Consider the following 18,874-nt stretch of genomic DNA (forward strand, 5'->3'; position numbering starts at 1 on the left):
AGACCGCCCACGAGGGGCGCTGTGGGCGTGGCTTGTCATAGACAAGCAATTGCAGCGACGCAACAAACGCCATCTGCTGCAGCCTCCACGTTGGAGCAAGTGTCTGTGATGGTACCCAACGGTAGAGGATGAGTGGCAGCTATCCCGGGGATCCGGTGTCAGTAACGACACTTTCTGAATCCACTCATAGAAATCTTCTATTAATTTTAATCCTCTTCCTGTTGTGTGTACTGATACCTATAGCCATACGTGACTTGGAGATAACTGGCTTGGCACAGAGTGACTGACAGATACCTGAAAAGCACAAGGCTACTCATGACTGATCACTTCAGCCACAGCCACTGCCTCGGCTAAACCCCCAGCCCTGAATGAGGGTTGGCATATGGATGATGTCCACAACCAGGCAAGAAAGACCCTCCTGACTGATTTTTACCCAGGGTCTGGCCATGTCCACAACCAGGCAAGAAAGACCCTCCTGACTGATTTTTACCCAGGGTCTGGCCAGCCTTGGGTGGAAACTGATTGGGAGATCATCACCACGTGCCCTTACCTTCCACATTAACTTGGAGGTGAGGCAAAAAGCCACCTATGGAATAATTGACTCTGTTTGCAGTGGGGTTGGGAGGCTTGTCTACACAGTGCATGTGCTGTGTGAGGATTCTAGCTATTGGAAGGGTTCCCCAACTCTTTTAAGGCAAGTGGAGTTTCCAGGACAATGGGGCCAGAACATGAAGCTGTCTCTGAGTCCCATAGCCTGGCTGCTACCATCTCCCATGGCTTGGCTCTTTGCCTGGCTTGCTCCCTTCTTCATGTGCACTGTGGTGGGTGAGTACATTGACTTGTTCCTCCCTCTGGTTGTCTGGCAATTTGGGTCTCTGGTGTGTGATGTGGGAGTGAAGGAAGGAGTTTGGCTGCTGGCCTGCCTGTTAATGATAATATTCTATATTGAGCAAGTGGTCAGCAGAAGACTTCCTTACACTCCAAGGTTGCTACATGAAGAATATCTGTACAGGCAACAGCACTCTGACTTGCAGGCCACCTTCTGAGATTCTAAGCTATATTTATTATTGTCTTTCTTTTATGCTGTTGCGGTTTGAGGCTTGGTGGGTAGGACAGATGATCTCTAGGACCCAACCACAACATATGCAAAATATGATAATGTGCATATAGTCCTTCTACGTGCTCTGCCTTCAGTGACATTTCCCCAAAACACTTGTCTTCTATGTCTTGGAGCCCTTGTACATTTGATGCCATAAAAAAAACCAATAGGTGGTTGTCTGCTTAAGTCATATCACAAATGTGAGGGCTGCCTCAAGAGGAAAGCACCTTGCAGCTTAGATCAGTTCTGTCATTTTTTTTCTGGCTTTTCATCATCATTGTATTCCATCAATAAAAATATTTTCTTCTGCTACTGAGTAGTAACAAAAAGACAAAGTGACAGCCAAGTGCATAATGATCAATTCAGAAATGCAGTTGCTCACCTCTGCTGGCTTTCAAATGAAGTGGTAAGAAGAATATCTATTCTCCTACCAAAAAGGCAAAAAAACATACATGTTGTGTGTCTGAAAAGAGATGGGCACAGCTAGCAGCTGTCATGGTGTAACGGCAGCTGCAGTCACAACACAGCTGCCTCTAAAAGTGGGCTGACTTGCAAAAGCATGACCACTCTACAGTTACTGCTCTACAGTGAACATTCGCTTGTCTAGTCCACTTTTTCCTTCTACATCTCAGCTTCTTACGTCTTCTGACACAAACCCTGGCTGAGCAGGATGACAGGAAGCCTGGTAACAGGCAAATGGTTTTGAAACATAGTAGACAAAGCAGCAGTGTTTTTCACCACCAGTAACAAAGGTGGTTGTTGTCCTTTGAAGACTTTTCTTGGTCTTGATTCTTGGTTTCAATTTTTAGGCTAATTTTGCTTTTTTGTACAGTCTTATTTACAGAACAGGCAAGGTAGATGGTTTGTCTAATACTGTTTTATTTCTGTTAGTAAGGGCTAGTCCAATGTACAATACCATAATAATAAATTTCATTAATTATCCAGCCACTAGTAAATGCCTATGTCTGACATAAGCATTATTTTCTCCTTATCTTGTATAAATCTTTCAGGTATCCCTTCCAAGTTGCACTTAACTGGAGTACAGGTGTTTCAAGGGTCTGAGTTGCTGCCACACCCTTAGGACTAGTCTATCTTTTAAGTACATGAAGGTGTTCCAGAAGGCTCAAGCCATGCTTCTGCACATCACAGCTGGAGATTCCTCATGGCACGACACCCTCCCCTGACAGAGTCACCCATGGTACCTCTGTTCTGAAAGATGGAAGCAGAACAGTTGCAGGAGCAGCCCTATTAGTAAAGCTGCATTTTGGTTTCTTGGTTCCACAGTACAGATACTGTTTGATCCCTACTGCTCATTCTGTCACATGCTGGAGGACAGACAGTTTCCAGCAGATTTGCTTCCTCTTCTCTCACAGTCAAGAATATTTCCATCTTTTCCTTTGCACAGTTTTATGTCTGGCTAAGCCTCTGTGCTATTCATTTAGAAGGTAATATTATTTTATGGCAAAACTGTCAAAGATTCATTTACTTAAAGAATAGCTTCCATAGGATGAGAGATTTTAAGCATCCTTATCATATCTTCACAGTCCATTGTGACCTGCCTTTTACAATCCCTACCAAATTGAAGCTTAAATCTCTTGACACCTGATGTCCCATGGCATCATGGTCCAGCTGACCATATAAAGAGATTTTTGAAACTATGTATCATTAAACTTCTCATAATGCTGGAATACCTAAAGTGATTATATAAAACGTACTTTCAACTGCATGTCTGACATCACTGTATTCCATATACATGCCTTCTCAGATATTCTAGTTGTTCACCTTTTGTTGACAGAGCCATAGAATTCCATTCAAAGTGAGGAATCTGTAAAATGGAATCATACAAACCAAGTGTTAACATTGGTATAAGCCACATACCCTCTTAGAGCAAAGAAAATGCTCTCTGGTATCTGTTCTCCACCTGAAGGTATTTTGTTACCTGTATCCTAAAAGCTAAAGCTAGGCCTATTCTAATACTGAAATGATACATTTTTCACTGCAAGTTCCTTGATTCATATGAGTACAGCCAGTTTGCTTCCAACAAGCAGTGTAGTTGCAGAGATGCCCACACAATACAGGCTGTGACAACTCCATTACACCACCTCCCACCTTCTGAAACCCAAACAGAGAGAAAAAGATCCCAGGTCACTACCGTTTGTAATGTTCATGTATCAAACTGGAATGGTGTATCAGTATAGAAGGATTCTAGCTAAAATTAGAGTAAGTAACTATAGATACAGGAGAATCTGCATTCGTGAGCCTCCATTACCTAAATGTTTCTATGCTAGTGGTTCTGAATTATCTCTGGCCACTAGTCTTCTGTGTCACAGCACTATTTCTGCAGAAGGCAGACAGCATCATCCATTTCCCATCCTGCAGCTGCCCTAACTATTTATCACTGAAGAAGGGTATGTTCAATCTTTTTCAAGTGTAGAAATCGTTGGTGAACTGAAATTCTCGTTTCACTTTTTCTCCTTTACTTAAGTTACACCAAGGTTGCTAGTTTGCCTGCAGTAAGGTAAGACTGAGACCGACTGACTTCAGGTTTGCTGCAGCCACTTTCAGAGAACGTGCAGGTTCTCTGAAGTCACAGAATCATCGAATGGTTTGGGTTGGAAGGGATCTTAAAGATCATCTAGTTCCAACCCCCTGCTACAGGCAAGGACACCTCCCACTAGACCAGGTTACTCAAAGCCCCATCCAACCTGGTCTTGAACATATCCAGTGATGGAGTAATCACACCTTCCCTGGGAAACCTGTTCCAGTGTCTCAGCACCCTCATAGTGAAGAGCTTCTTCCTAATTTCTCATCTAAACCTATCTGCTTTCAGTTTGTAGCCATTACCCCTCATCCTATCACTACAAGTCCTTGTAAAAAGTCCCTCCCCAGCTTTTAGAAGGCTGCAGTAAGATCTTCCCAGGACCTTCTCTTCTCCAGGCTAAACAACCCCAAATCTCTCAGTCTTTCTTGCAGAAGAGATGTTCCAGCCCTCTTATCATCTTTGTGGTCCACCTCTGGACCACTCCAAGAGGTTCACATCCTTCTTGTGGTGGCAGCTCCCAAGCTGGACAGAGTACTCCAGGTGGAGTCTCAGAGCACAGCAGAGGAGGAGAAGGAACTCCCTCGACCTGCTGGCCACACTTCTTTTGATGCAGCCCAGGACAGCTGCAGGTTTGCTTTCTGGGTGGCACTTGCACATTGTCGGCTCATTTTCAGCTTTTCATCAACTAGCACCCCCAAGTCTTTCTCCTATTCAGACTATTCTCAATCCTGTATTTGTGGCTGGGATTGCCCCAACCCAGGTGCAGGACCTTGCACCTGGCCTTGCTGAACTTCATGAGGTTGGCATGGGCTCACCTCTCAAGCCTGTCAGAGTCCCTCTGGATGGCATCCTGTCATTCCAGTGTGTTGACCACACCACACAACTTCATGTGTTCTGGAAACTTGTTGTGAGTCCACCAAGTCCTTACACCATCTTGAAAACAGCTTGGAATTTCCCCCCAAATGCAAAAATTGCTCTCACCCAGTAGGTATTTTTTATATTAAAACTATCTTTAAACCTGTTGCAAGGAAAATGTGTCATTCTGCACTATGAATACAACTCAAAAAGGACAAAGTATTGCTGACTGCTCACCTGAACTACCCGGTATCCCAGCATTTCCAAGTGTCGCTTTTTCACTGCAGGTTCTCCTTTCAGGTGATGTGAATCTTTGCTAAAAGCTTTTGAATCAAGAAATTCCAAAGCAATTCTGCAAACAACAAAAATCTGCATTTACTTTCATGTTACTAAATTGTGAGAAGTGGTATTTCTAGTTCAGTATTGATAGTTGCATCAAGACTATTACTAGATAAACTTGATAGAAAATGAAACTCCCTTAAACCAGATAAAACATTTTCCTCATATTTCTCTAGAAATACTTCAACTTCACATGATTTTGAAAAAGCATTTCCTCCCTGTATCTCTTTTTCTTCAGATGGCACAAACTGCTCACCAGCATTTTCAAAGTTCACATTGGAAGAGGTGGGAGAAAATCAGTATCCCAATCTCACAAAACACATTTCAGGAAAACCCTGTCTGCCCTAGTGTACTGGTCCTGGCTGGGATGGAGTTACTTTCTTCATAGCAGCCTTTATGGTGCTGTGGTTTGGATCTGTGACCAAACCAGTGCTGATAATAAACCGATATTTTGGCCACTGCTGAAGAGTGCCTGCACATCAAGGCTTTCTGTGTACACTGGTGTTGGCAAGAGGCTGGGAAGGGACACAGCTGGAACCTCAACTGGCCAAAGTGATATTCCACACCACATAGTATCATGCTCAGGAAAAAAATGGGAAGAATTTTTCCAGAGAAGCCATTACTCCAACATTGGTCTGATGGTAGCAAGTGACTGCATTTGCATCAATTGTTTTCTTTTTTTCTTTTTTTTTTTTTTTTTTATTCTCTCCTTTCTTCTCTTCACTTATTAAACTGTCTTAATTGCAACCCAGGTTTTGTTCCTCACTTTTGCCCTCCGGATTCTCTCCCCCATCATACTGCAGGGGAGGGAGTGAGCAACTGCCTAGGAGTTTAGTTACCACCTAGGAAGGTAACTACCACCACAGTTAGGAGGGCTAAACCTCATAAAGCTTGGGAAAAAGGAACAGGAGAATAAATAGCCTCAGGGTTGTAACCACCATTTTGGACATACGCATCAAAAACTTGGTCTAAACTCAATCTAAACTCAGAAGCTTGGAAGAGCTAATGTGCAAGAATTCAGTGTAATAACCTCTGAGCTCCTTGTGGCAGAGCCTTTCTCCCTTCATCCTTGATGTCATGGCTCAAGTGTATGCCCTTCACATAATCCAAAGGTAAATTATGAGCCATACAGGAAGTAGACTTTTTATTTTCATCCAGAACACACTCAAAATCTGCAAGAAAAAACAAACCTGGTTACTGACAAAAAATAAGGTGAAATTCATCTGCATGGTGTTTACTTCTAGAAAAACTGAATGATAACCGCAATTAGAGATACCCAACATTATTCATAACATGCAGAACTTTTTAGAAACTGTGTTTTATAAAGCAATTTCTTCTTTGCGGTATCTTGTGGCCACATGCCCAGGGGCTTCCTAATCTTGGTGATAACAGCGGTCATCAGAGGTCTCAATAACAATCCTTGGAGAATTCACTTCTCACCTATTTCATAGTAGTATGGTGTGAGAACAGACACTCTTGCATAATGGCTCCCTCCTAAGATCTCTGTCAGCATTCTGTGAATGTGCCGTCGCAGTGGATTTATTGAGTTACTGCCTACAAAGACAAAATAAAGACACCATACATCAAAATTTTGAAAATAGCACTTTGTGACGCTGCATTTTTAACAGCCAGCCTACTGAATTAAACCTTTTCCACAGATCCCTGGTGTTTCTCCATCATAATTCAGAAATTATGTGATCACCTTTTGGGTGGAAAATGACTTTTAAGCATGAATTTTAAATCCATTCCAGAATTTCCATTCCAGAATTTTTCCCATGCACACACTGCAAACACTTTAGTTTCAAGTTTCACTTGTTGGATTTTTTTTTGCTTTTAATAGTGCTTAGACTATTAAATATTTATTTTACATCTGCCACAGTAAAACGCTGAGCCCCAAATTAAGGTTGACATATGGGTGATTCCCACAGCCCTTCATCAAGAGGTGGTGAGTTTGCCTTACAGCTTCCCCCCAGGGTGGGGCCGGCCCTGCAGGGAGAGCCATAAGGGAAATGAGCCCCAGGGGTCCTGCATTGAGTTGACAAAGGTCAGGTGTCTGCTTGGGGATAAAAGCTGGGACCACTTGCAGGGAGTCAGGAGTGTCTGTCCGTGGAGTGGATGCACTTCACAGAGCTTCCTGGTTGAGGAAGGACCTCCTGACTCTCCCTGGAGCTGGGCCCTGGTCAGCCTGGACCTTTGTAAACACAGGTTAGGAGGGTGAGAGATGGCCATGTGGCTACCCTTATCTTACATGTTTAACATCTTGATCTGGCTGTTTCCCATTCCATCTATGGGAAACTTTGGTTATTTGTTTGTTCTGCCTATTGTTGGTCGGGTAATGTCTTTGCTGGGATTGTTGGGGGTAATGTCAATTGCTTGTGAACTGATTGACTTGTTTGTACCCCTAGCAATTGTCCATGGAATGTCCTTTCTATACTCAACACAATCCACTTTCTGGTTTATCTTCCTGCTGGCTGTGTCATTCCTGTTAGGCCTAGTCATTGGCAAAACACACAGGTACACCACATGACCTGTCACTTCTCTGTTGCAGACAGATTAATACCTTGCTCCATTAACCATCTTTAGTCTCAAGAGATAAGGCAGCTGAGTTCAACAGATAGCAAAGCAAATCTCCCCCATGAGAATTAGTGGAGGAAATACTGAATTTGCATTAGCTGCATTTTCTGAACTGATCACTATTCTGAAACATCTCAGCTGCTACATTTGATCACTAGCCTACTCCATCTCTCACCCTTCATGGTTCTTCATTCTTCTGAGGAAGATGACTCCTGTGAGTTCAAAAGGAGGCAGCAAAAATGCTCACCTTGAAAAGTCATGTCTAATGTTCAGTCTTGTAAATGAAGCAAGGATCAAAGTCACCCATCTCCTCCAACAGGCCATTGTCATGATCCCCTTCATACCTCTCCATTCTCCATGCCACATACACTCTTATTATTCCTTGTAAAGAAATAACCCGTTTCTATTACATTAATTCTCACAGCGAAAACTCCCCTGCTTTCTTTCACACTATTATGCAGTTTCACTTGACAAGAACACAACCTCAACAGATAGTGGGGTGCACCTATGTGAGCTTCTATCATGTGCTAGTGCCAACACGACAGCTTTAGATGAAGTATCCAGCAGACTGTTGAAAATAGACTGTTTCTAGTAACAAGAGCAGCTTTTCCTCTCCTAAATTACTCACAGTTACGAAAGACACTCTGGCAGTAGTGTTCATGAAACCAAGGGATGTGAAACTCCGGGCATTCCAGACAGACTGCTCTGTTCAACTTCATGAGGCGCGAACGGACCCTCTGCTTCAGGGTATCAGGCAGAACTGAATTAAACAAAGTAAAAAGGCATGAACTGAAATGTGAAAAGCTCAACGTGTTGAACTAAATGGCTACTTCTGAATTTTTTACTAGAGATGCAAATATCCGTATACAACACTTAAAAAATTCATGCTGCAGAATCTTAGCAAGGTTCTCAAAATCCCTGAGGGAAAAAATAAAAATAAGATTTGTTCAATATTAAAAGCAACAGCAAGACAGAAGAAAGAAGCAATTGAAGCTCTCTTCCATCATTTAACTTTTCATGGGAGTGGCTGAATGCAAAAAGGCAACAATACATTGATAGTGAACAATGTACAGGTAGAGAGTAAGGAAACACATAAACCACCTCTTCTTCAGAGAGAGCAGACCAGTAGGACTAATTTCTTGCAGACAAGAATCCCACATTATTTCTTCAACTTTGTGATTCTTTCTAGGAATAAATACCACGCTCAGGTAATTTTATTTTCAATAAAATTCAAAAATTATTACATACTAAGTGAAAAAAGTTGAGTATAAAATTGGTTTTAGATGAACTTCTCTCATCTGGAATGAGAACAAGCACAAATTTTTGATGATTCCTTTCCTTTTAGCACTCAAATAGTGGCTAGATTATATAAAGGGATATTTTTAGAAAAACGGAATTGTTTGGTAATTCTAAATCTCAAGTCATACAGAGGTCCACAATTCCATTTTACGCCAAATGCTACATTATCAAATTCGTCAGAGAGCTAGATACCTACCTTCAAGTTGAGCATCCAATTTGCTTAGGAAAGAAACATTAAAGATCCCCGTTATCAGCACTGGAGGAAAATATCCAGCCACTGCCAAAACATGACCAAGCAACACCAAGTGGTGGGTTTCAAAACAACCTTTAAAAACCAGACAGAAACCCATATTAACACACGACATAAAGCTGAAAGGATTTGCAATGCCCTCCTTCCTCTGGCCTCCCAAATCACCCAAGTTTCTCTCTTAATGTACTGAAAGAACACAGAGGCAGACTGAAGACTACCTCTGCTAACTGCTCCAAGGCGTAAAGTAACTCTTGCCAGGTCTTTGCAGGAGGAAATTAGTCTGAAAAAAAGGTAACTCCACAATATTTCAGTAGACAGCAAACTTTCACAGTTCTGTGAGGCTGTATCATCAATAAAAAAAAGTCTCTACACACTTCCTCTACAACATAGCTGCTTTTTTGTGATGAATCACAAAGTATATCCTGTGCCCAAACGATGATTCCTTGGAGAATGCCACAACAACTCTATCCAATAACAGCAGACCCAATTAATTAGAATTTTCACTTGCTTTTTCCTATGCTCAAGATACCTTCTTAGTCCCTTATCAACAGTAATTTTTAAAAGGGTGAAATGAAGCTAAAAAACCCAACAGAAGCATCCACTGAATCTTTGTCATGGTGTAACCCCAACATACAAATGCATTTGTTTCTTTGCTTAAAAAGATGCCATTCTATTCCCATTTTTATTCAATACAAAGAATACCTTCTAATGATACTCATTTATTTGGTGTCAGAATATTTTTTTCTGATGAACTTACTCAAGTTAGAAGTAATATGTTGGATACAGTTCTCAAAGAACTGTTCATTGGCAGGAGGGTCGTAATTCAGAGCAGAGAAAAGGAAGAGAATAAAATAGATTTCAAACGGGTGGATCTGAAGAAGAAAAAAAAAAAGATATCTTAAAATAAATCACTGCAAAATACCCTCATATTGATTTACAATAAAAAAGGGTTGTAGAATTCATTCAGAACTGGGAGATTTAAGACTAGCTGAGCTATATTCTCTATTTTTATTTTTGGTCAACTTCTCCTGGAGAATGTTTTTTTTTTTTAAAGGCAGAAATAATTAGAATTTCATCTATGGCTAAAAGTAAAAATCTGTTTCATGTAGACGATCCAAGTGTTTCTGTGTACTTAAGACTTTAAGAAGCTTTTAAAAAGGTTTCCCATTAAATGCTCTTAAGAAACTGAATTGTCATAGAATAAAATAAAAATCTCCATAAATACCAGATTGAGAGGAGAAAAAAAGACAGCAAGGAAACACACTAATTTTTACCCAAAGGATAGGCTACTGGGGAAATCCCCACAAGACTGAGTAATGTGAAAACATATACTGTGTGATATGACTATTTATTTGTAAAGAAGTTAAAAAAAATTATTTAAGATGGTCAAACGTAAAGCTGAATCTAAAAGATTATGGTTGACCTAACACTGGCTGACCAATAAAATAAGAAAGGAAAATTGAAGAGAAGTGCAAAATAATACACATGGAAGTGAAACAGCTTTGAACAAACACAGAAAAAGATAAGGTCCCCATCAGGTGCACTGAAGAAAACTGTGGATTGTGCTCTGAAATGCATGAACTACTGACCTGTCCTTTCTTACTGAATAACTTGCACGGGAGATAAAACTAAAAAATGTCATACCTTGTCTATATTTTCAACAGTCACAGAAGCAATTCTGTCAAGTAATGAGACACAACGATGGTTTGTTTTTATGAGAAAAAAAGATAAGCGTAGTAAATTTGCCCATGTTATTTGGTCTATCAAGCGCTGACACACGGCCATAGTTTCCTCATCCAGGACTTCTTCAAACCACTCTCCATTCACATGCATAAGTTCTTCCAACAAAAGATTTAAGTTGTTGGCTTTCTGAAGCCTTTGAAATCCACAGTCGTTTAGTTTTTGCAGAAGCTTTACACATAGCTCAGAACTCTTTTGCCAGTGCAACTGGTCATAATGATTCCCTTTGACAAGAGCCGTAGCAATGCAATTCAAATGATGGAGCCTGCATTGAGGCAAAACTGCTGCTGTTTTGTTTATAATGACTTCCTCCACTTCAAAGGAAGGAAGCATGGCCAGAACGCGAATTATTGCGGCTGTATCAGCAGGTATGACACTAGATTTTAAAAAACTGGAAGAGAGACACAAATCAAAACAGACCATCAGTACTGACAAAATACAAATGTTTAAAAACCAAATAAATTACATGCATGAAAATTATTTTAAAAGTCAAAGGCTGCACATTAAATATAAAATGACATGGCAGAAATTCACATAGTGACTAACACCTTTTTAATTAAGATGACTTTCTTCTTCTAATTTATTCAAAATTGAAAAAGGGAAAAAGGGAGCATCTCAGTCAGCTGGTGAGGCTTTGAGAGTTGCTGATAAACACAGACGTCCTTAGCAGATCTAAAAAAAGGTCCACTTCTTTTAACAGTCTGTGCATTTCTGCGCCTGGATAATTTCTATGACTTCTATCCTGGTGAGCACCAGGTTTTGAGCTGCCCAAGGAACGTGAAAGCATCATCCACAAAAAAACAAAAGTGTTGTCAGGGTACTGCATTCCTATAGAGGTTACGCAATGGAAGCAACAGTGGCAGCTTTCTTCTCTGTCAATTCTAGAAATGGTTTCCCTTTCTATGTTGCAACTGCACAAGTCTGAAAAACAGTTCTTCAATCCAAAGAAGAGTACTTCTGCTTCACACTTTCAGTTGTCCCAACCACAGCATTCTTACTGTATGTTTTTCATGGCTTGTTTCTTCCAACATCAAAGACAACATTAATATCTACTCCTTCCTATAAAGTACCACTCAAAATCTCCTGTTCAGTATCATTAGATGGCAGCAGCCAAAGGGCTGCAGATACTATGGGGCCTACTGTCAAGAAAATATCCACTTCTCATTCTCTGATTTACAAGTTTAATAGAATCAAATACTTCTAACAGTTTGCTACTTCTTCATGTTTTATGGAAACAAAACAAGCTTGTTATTTAAATAGCTCACTATTCAAAATATTTATTTTAAATTTTTATTTAGTTTGTTATTTAAACTATTAAGCAGACAACTGCTTAATACTTAAATAGCTACATTTCCAACAATACACACTTACCCAAATAGTAACATTTTTAGTTTGGCAAACAGCTCCAGATTATGGCAACGCAACACCACCAAGTAGTGCGTTAACTTTACCAGCTGTAACATATGGTAGCTGTCCAAGTGTTTGTGCAGAACAGAAGCCATTCTGAATACAAACAGAAAAAGATGATATCGTATTATGCTAATACAGAAGATACTGCAAAACCAAACATCCCACACAAAGAAGAGGCATTCCATGGTGCATGGTACCCAGGTTGAAGGTTGCACACACCTGCACTCCTCTCCACCCCAGTTTGGGAGTGTTACAATAAGACACAGCAGCCTCTCTCTACTCAGTGGAGACTTAGCCCTCATCACAGCAAACCAGGTATTTCACTGTAATAATTTCTGTTGCAAATTTTAGAGTAGACCAAGAATGGGATAAACTAGAACAGCAACACCAGCTTCATCACCACTGTAGTCAGTTATAATATAGTGGTTGCTACAGCTACATCGGTCAGAAGCTGCAAGAGAAGGCTAGATTTGTACGGAAAGATAATACCCCAGCACCTTCTTCAGACAGTGAGATTCAAGGAGAAAAAACATGGATTCACCTGATCTTTCCTTTAATACCACTTGGATACACAGTACTACTTGTCCTTTCGCTTCCAAGGATCTATTTGGTTCACACCACTACATTAAATCTAGTTATTGCTCACAACCTGCATTTAACTGCTGCATCTGTGACGTATCTGATGCTGCGTCTTCTGTGCCCAAAACCTCAACCACTTTTTCCTTCATTGTATGAAAGATATTACCTCTCCCTATCAACAACTGCAGAGAATCTGTCCCAGCTTCTTAAAGACACAAGGCTTAACAGTTCCAAGTAGGGCAACAATGACTTTTTAAGAAACAGTTCCCATCAGTACCAGAATCTCCTAGAAAGGATGCATTCTCTGCAACTTACGAGATTCTTATTTGTCTCATCAGTTTGCAGTAATTGTTAGAGGCTATGTTTACTTCAATAGGATCGTGTATTTGTAAATAAGCCAAAAATTATATTACACTATCTTGGTAGGATTGGAATGCCCTTCTATTAAATTCCTAAAATGCCTCAATTACTTCTGAGTCAAGCTGTGATATTCTAAAATCTGTAACAGCTAATTATAGCATTTATGCATTTATCTGCAAGTGACACACTCCCCACTACCAAATTAATGGATATTATATAGTTTCCTATACTAAATGGAAGTAGTTTACCTAAAGAATACAACTGCTTACTCATATAAAAAAATTACTTTTTGAGTAGAAGAGAATTTTTGCATTTCATTTTCTGCATTGTCTTCAGTATTACCAATATGTGGTGACTGCTGAATTCTTCTGCCATATGCACTGCAGTTACCAGCAACCTAAAGAGGAAAAGAAATTATGTATTTTCCAAAGGAAAACAGTTGAACATCTCCAGCAAAAGTGGTAGCCATTTTCTCTGTCAAGGAGGGAAAGAACCCAGACTACTTCAAGTCTTCCCAACATTACTTGTTTGGAAGACAAATTCCTCCAAACTAGAGACCTTTGTTCTGTGGATCCTTCTTCTAAACAGTTGATCTGTGTGGCACAGATAAAGAGATGTGAGAGTGTTATATCAGTACATACTGCTCTGATGCCAGAAACCAGTGAGTCCAACATTTCGGAAAGCAGACAAGAAGCAGGGAAACTACTCTTACGAAACTAAACAACTCACAGTCAATCAGCAAGCTACAGATTACAGAAGGAAACATAAGTTGAATTGGTTCCGGGGCAAATAAAGCCAATTACTTTTTCTACCTCACACCGATTTTTACAAAAAATAAAATCAATTTTTTTAAAAATTCTAGAAAATGCTTTTGGAACTAAGTCAGCTAGGATAAGACCACCACAGGCTTGCAGTATATCCAGATCTCTGAATAAAGGCAGATGTCTATAAAGAAAAGTCTGAAAATATGACTAATTGCAATTAATACATCAAATTCTGCTGAAAACTGAACACTTTGAGAGGCCTATGATTAATATCATCCCTAAATAGGATTTTCTACCAGAACAAAAACAGGCAGAGAAAAATCTGCTACTATGCTCTAATTGCCAAAGAGACAATAAAGTGTTCCCTGCTGACAACCTTTTATATAGAATAGGATGTACAGCAAACTGGGATGGGACAAGACTCAGGCTGTTCCTGCTACTGCCAGTCTTAAAAAGGAAAAAACAGTACATACCACTCCATATATTTCTCAGAGGAAAGACGAAGTTTTTTACTACCAGGAAAGTAAAGGCTGTATCCTAAGAGACAGCTACAAAACAGCCTCGCATAACAGCATTCAGCCCTCCATTACTGGATCCAGCTTTCCAAGCAAGAAATTCCTCCAAACATAGTACATTTTTAATTTCTGTGCAAGACTACATATATATCATAAATAAGACAAAATTTCTAATAAACTTACCTTTCTCTTACTTTGGACCCTGCCATAGGCCCAAGAGTAGAAAATAATTTTGTGAAGGTTTCATGATCGTAATAATCATCTATACTTTCAGACAGCAGCTGTTTAGCAAGGGAGCAGAATTCAGCACTGTCAAAACCCAGCTGCTTGTACAGTCCAAAAATAAGACTAATACTGTGTATATCAAGATGGGAGGCATTTCTAAGGAAAATCTTGTTGCATTTTTCTAGCAATGGATGATATCTGAGTTTAGCATTTTGAAGAAACTGTACTATTCTTTTGGCATAGTTGACGTGGACTTCTTCCTTTTCTTCCAAGAGCTGTGCAGCCTTGTGCAGTAATCGATCTCGAAAACTCTGTGAGATAACATCAGATATGCTAATCATCAAAACTGACAAGATCCTGAAAAAGTCAAAAGATTTTACACTTACACACTGAACACTCTAAGTAATAAATTTTCTTAAACTACACAAAGAAAGGAACGTTAGTCAGGGTATTGCTGGCCTGTGTGTAAGAAGGAATTTGAAGTCTAATGCAGAAAAAAAAACTGATAGGCAAAAAACGTTTCTTCTACTAGAGTCAAAATTCTGCTTTCAGTGAACTTCTGAAACGATTGGGATTTTTCAGCCATCCCTTACGAAGTTGTACACAATGAAAGCTTTGCCTAAGGCAAGACCCTGACTTGCCTGATTTTAATTTGCAAAAAGATCTGTAACGTTCATTAGAAACTAAAGAAACCTAAACAATTCTCAAGGGACAGAACAGGGAGAAGAGTCACTGTTACTCCTAAAGAAAGAATCCTTTCCTAAGGGAATAAAACTTCTGACCCCAGAGACAGTAATTTCTGTGAAGAAATACAGTCCCATTCCATGAGTTTCGTAAGCAGGCTCTTCACATCTGCAAAAATAAGTGTTGGGACTGCTAGTGCTGTATAAAACAGAAAAAAAAGGAAGAGCAGCCTTTGCTGTAATGGCTCAGAGGGAAAAAAAGGCAAGGAAAAGAAGGTCCAACTTCTTTGACTAGGGACAGGTTTTAAGTAATTTTCATATTAGGGTAATGTACTAGAGATGCTAGCAATAGAATTGATTAATACAGCTTGACCAAAAAAAAAACAAAAAAAAAACCCCAAAACTCTGAAGACAAATAGAAATAACATTATTTTAAGACTACTTATTGTAATTCAGAATAGTAAACTAAATCCACGTCATAGTAGAAAAACTATCAATGTCAAAGAAGAAATGCATCTTCTGGTGAGTCAACAGCCCTTAAATTTTCAAAAAAATCCATCTAAGATGTAGAATTGGGATAAAGCAGTATCTGCAGTTTTTCCACTGTAAGTAGAACATTAGTTTTAATTAAGTGCTTAATTTGGTTATAAAGAAATTCTTCACACAATCATTGGTGAAATGCATTCACCAAAGCAGAGCCGCCCATGAAAATCAACACACGAATACAAATTGCCTCCTTCCCACAAATTCCAAAGTGATGAAAAGCAACCTCCAGTTGAGAAAAAGAGAGAGCATTTAGCAAAAGCACCCTAGTAATTGTGAAATGCTACTTCTCCCAACACAATTTCATTCTAACACTTACCTTATATCCTGTATAGAATCCAATTTCATGTCCACAATATGAGCTACTTTGCCAATTACAGGACTTAAATGTCTGCGTTGCTTGTATAAACACAGTGAAAATTTAGACAGAGCTGACAAACTGAGCCTGTCAAGACAAAAGACAGACAGAATATTTACCTTTTATTTCTAGAAAATTAATAAGGACAAAAACATACTTCAACAACTATATAAAAAGCAAGGTTATACTGAAATGATAAAATAAGGAAACAAAATACCTAAGCATTTTCTATTTGGTCATCTATAAATACTTTGGACTTAGACAAAACACCTAAGGTATCTCTTACTAAAGCATATTGTGCATACAGAGCTCTTCAAAAATCAAAGTTCTTCAGTTAAGCAGACCAGCGTAAGAAATATATAAAGATTACACTCTCAAGCAATGATGTGAAATAACTAAAATGAATGTGAGCAATCTATTACCCGAACAGATCTTGTTTTCAAACTAGACAATTTATTTACTTGTCAACATGCCCCAGGTGTTAAGCTGGGAGAGGCAATCCTGCGATGCTGGTGCCAAGACTGACACTTAGTTACTGCCATTAACTTGAGATTAAAGAATGAAAATTACAATATAAAAAAATCCCACACAACAAAAAACACACAAAAGGAAAACTGTTGACGTTTTAATACAAAAGGTTTCACAAAAATTGAGATGAGCAGGCTTCTAACAATCCTTCAAGAGTTGGACAGCAAGCACTAAGATAAAACTGTAATTAAAACCTGCTACTTACTTCAAACACATAAATCTACACAATGTATTTCAAAATCCTAAGTGTTAGTACCCATTGTTGCAGTTCTCAATCTCTCAAACACTTGTGTACCAAAATTCATCAATACTCAAAGCCTCCAGATGTAAAAAAATAATTTCCAAAACCTTCAAAAATACAACTGACATTCAAAATACTCACATGAGATTTACAAATACTGTTTGAGAACTCCATATAGTCTCACATGAAGCAAATCACACTTGCAAGTTATACCTTTCACAAAGCATAGTAGTGCAGTACTTGCCTTTCTAATCTTTTCCATGCTTCTGTAACAAGCGCTTCTGCTAGAGAAACATGGTCGTCAACATCAAGCCTTCAGAAGAAAGATACAATAGTTTGAAGTTCACTTCAGATGTTATAAAGAGGACATATATCCCTTTATTATTTACCATAATATTTTATTTTTCTATTGCTCCCTTCATTCTAAAAAAAATGAAAGCACTTGTGCATTAATAATTATAACTCCGTTTCCCGGGAGCGTGTAACAGGTCAGTCCTGCCTGCACTTCAAACACTGAGGCACAGGCTGTTTTCTGTGACACACAGAGTACAGGTACAGGGCAAGGCAGTCTCTCAATCACCTTATATTTTAGTCAAAATTCCAAAATTTTTATTACCAGATAAATAATGTAAAGATGTGCAATTCAACATAATGTTGCTTACCTCAAAATGCTATATAAGGTGTCCACTATGACCTCATCTTCCATGTGTTCCACCTTGTTTTCTGCTAAAATGCAAAGGGTAAGAAACTGGGAGTGATTTCTTATATAGTCACTAGTCCTTAAGAGAAGTGGCCTCTTCTTCTGCAGTTGCCACAGCATGTTCAATGCAATTCCCACATGTTTTTCAGAAAGCCTGGCCTTGTTCCTTCCAATGAGGCTGAACACTTCATCTTCATGGGTGCAGGCATTTATCTGGCTCAAAAGCAGATCACTACCCAAAGTCCGAGCTTGGTAATATCTCAGGGTAAACAAGCAAGCCTGCCTCAAACAAAGCATTTTGCTATTGTCTACCAGCTATCTTTAAAAGCTGTCCAGAAAATGTCTTCTTTCACTTTCCACTATATACCACGCTTTTACAAAGAACAGACTTAGGTATTAGAAACACAGAAGATTTGTTTTTCTTTCATCTTGTATTGACATGTGTAGTGAAGAATTCAATTCTGAGGTACCTGTAATGAGATGGAATTAAAGCAGTTAAGTCCACTCGTAATTACTAGCTGAAAATCAATGTCTCCACCTTTTAACGTTCTGAATAAGGTAGGCTTGAGAAGGCCCTATAGCCTAGATTTTTCTCAGAGAAGCTCCCAACAAAGAACATTTGACATGCTCACAAGCACTAACAAAAGTTAATCCACTTGCTGAGTTTCCAAATTTAGAAATCCACCTCTGAAAGGCACATGTACTATCATGCTACTACTGAGAAGGTAAAGCTGAGCTTTTTAACAAGAAGCTGCTGCATGACTAAGTCAAGTGAGGCTTCCTCTCACTAGGCTACTCTGTAATTCCAAACTGAGGTCCAGGAACTGCCAGAAAATTGGTGGCAAAATGCAGTGAGACTGCAAGAGCTCCCGAGTTCACATACCTGAATTTCTTCGGCTCTATATGTGCATCCCACAGTGCAATACACTCTTTATGAGCCTCTCCCAGAGCTTCTTTTCCACTTGCCTCTCTTTAGTGTGTGGTCTGTGTCTCAGAACCACACAAAGATTTTGGTCTATAGCTTCTAGTCCGGAAGGTTGACCATCTTTGTAATACAGGCTATTGATCAGTAACAACACATCAGCCGAAATCACCCACCACACAAAACAAAAGCTACCTAATTTCCCAAATTATAGTGGAAGCTACAGCCTTATCTGTTGAAAATTTGTAAGTTTGTTTTGGTTTTGTTTCTTTTTTTTTAATATATCACTCACTTTGTACATGGTGCTAACAACTATGTATTCTACAACCTACAAAATTGGTTCCAAGC

The 18,874-nt window shown here is 39.3% G+C and overlaps 1 protein-coding gene across 1 annotated transcript; it reads right to left on the bottom strand.

The window, feature by feature from the left end:
• Positions 1 to 2,834: 2,834 nt before the first annotated feature.
• On the bottom strand, positions 2,835 to 17,901 carry FASTKD1 (FAST kinase domains 1). The gene is made up of 15 exons (XM_008939095.1): positions 17,567 to 17,901; positions 17,149 to 17,217; positions 16,097 to 16,222; positions 14,510 to 14,908; positions 13,334 to 13,444; positions 12,070 to 12,201; positions 10,603 to 11,089; positions 9,716 to 9,830; positions 8,905 to 9,033; positions 8,044 to 8,169; positions 7,807 to 7,812; positions 6,276 to 6,389; positions 5,866 to 6,007; positions 4,734 to 4,848; positions 2,835 to 2,924 (listed from the first exon to the last, which is right to left on the bottom strand). The coding sequence occupies exons 1-15, from the start codon at positions 17,899 to 17,901 to the stop codon at positions 2,835 to 2,837; spliced, it is 2,496 nt and encodes an 831-aa protein (XP_008937343.1).
• Positions 17,902 to 18,874: the final 973 nt, after the last annotated feature.

This window comes from Merops nubicus, unplaced genomic scaffold (assembly GCF_000691845.1).
Source record: "Merops nubicus isolate BGI_N331 unplaced genomic scaffold, ASM69184v1 scaffold4744, whole genome shotgun sequence".
In the NCBI taxonomy this organism is placed as follows: domain Eukaryota; kingdom Metazoa; phylum Chordata; class Aves; order Coraciiformes; family Meropidae; genus Merops; species Merops nubicus.

Excerpts from the sequence above, each read along its gene's own strand:
- FASTKD1 (XM_008939095.1), bottom strand. The coding sequence starts at position 17,901 with ATGCTTTGTTTGAGGCAGGCTTGCTTGTTTACCCTGAGATATTACCAA. Across the intron at positions 11,090-12,069 it reads CTAAAAATGTTACTATTTGG|TTTTTTAAAATCTAGTGTCA; the intron begins GTAAGTGTGTAT and ends TCTCTCTTCCAG. Across the intron at positions 8,170-8,904 it reads ATTGGATGCTCAACTTGAAG|TTCTGCCTGATACCCTGAAG; the intron begins GTAGGTATCTAG and ends TGTTTAATTCAG.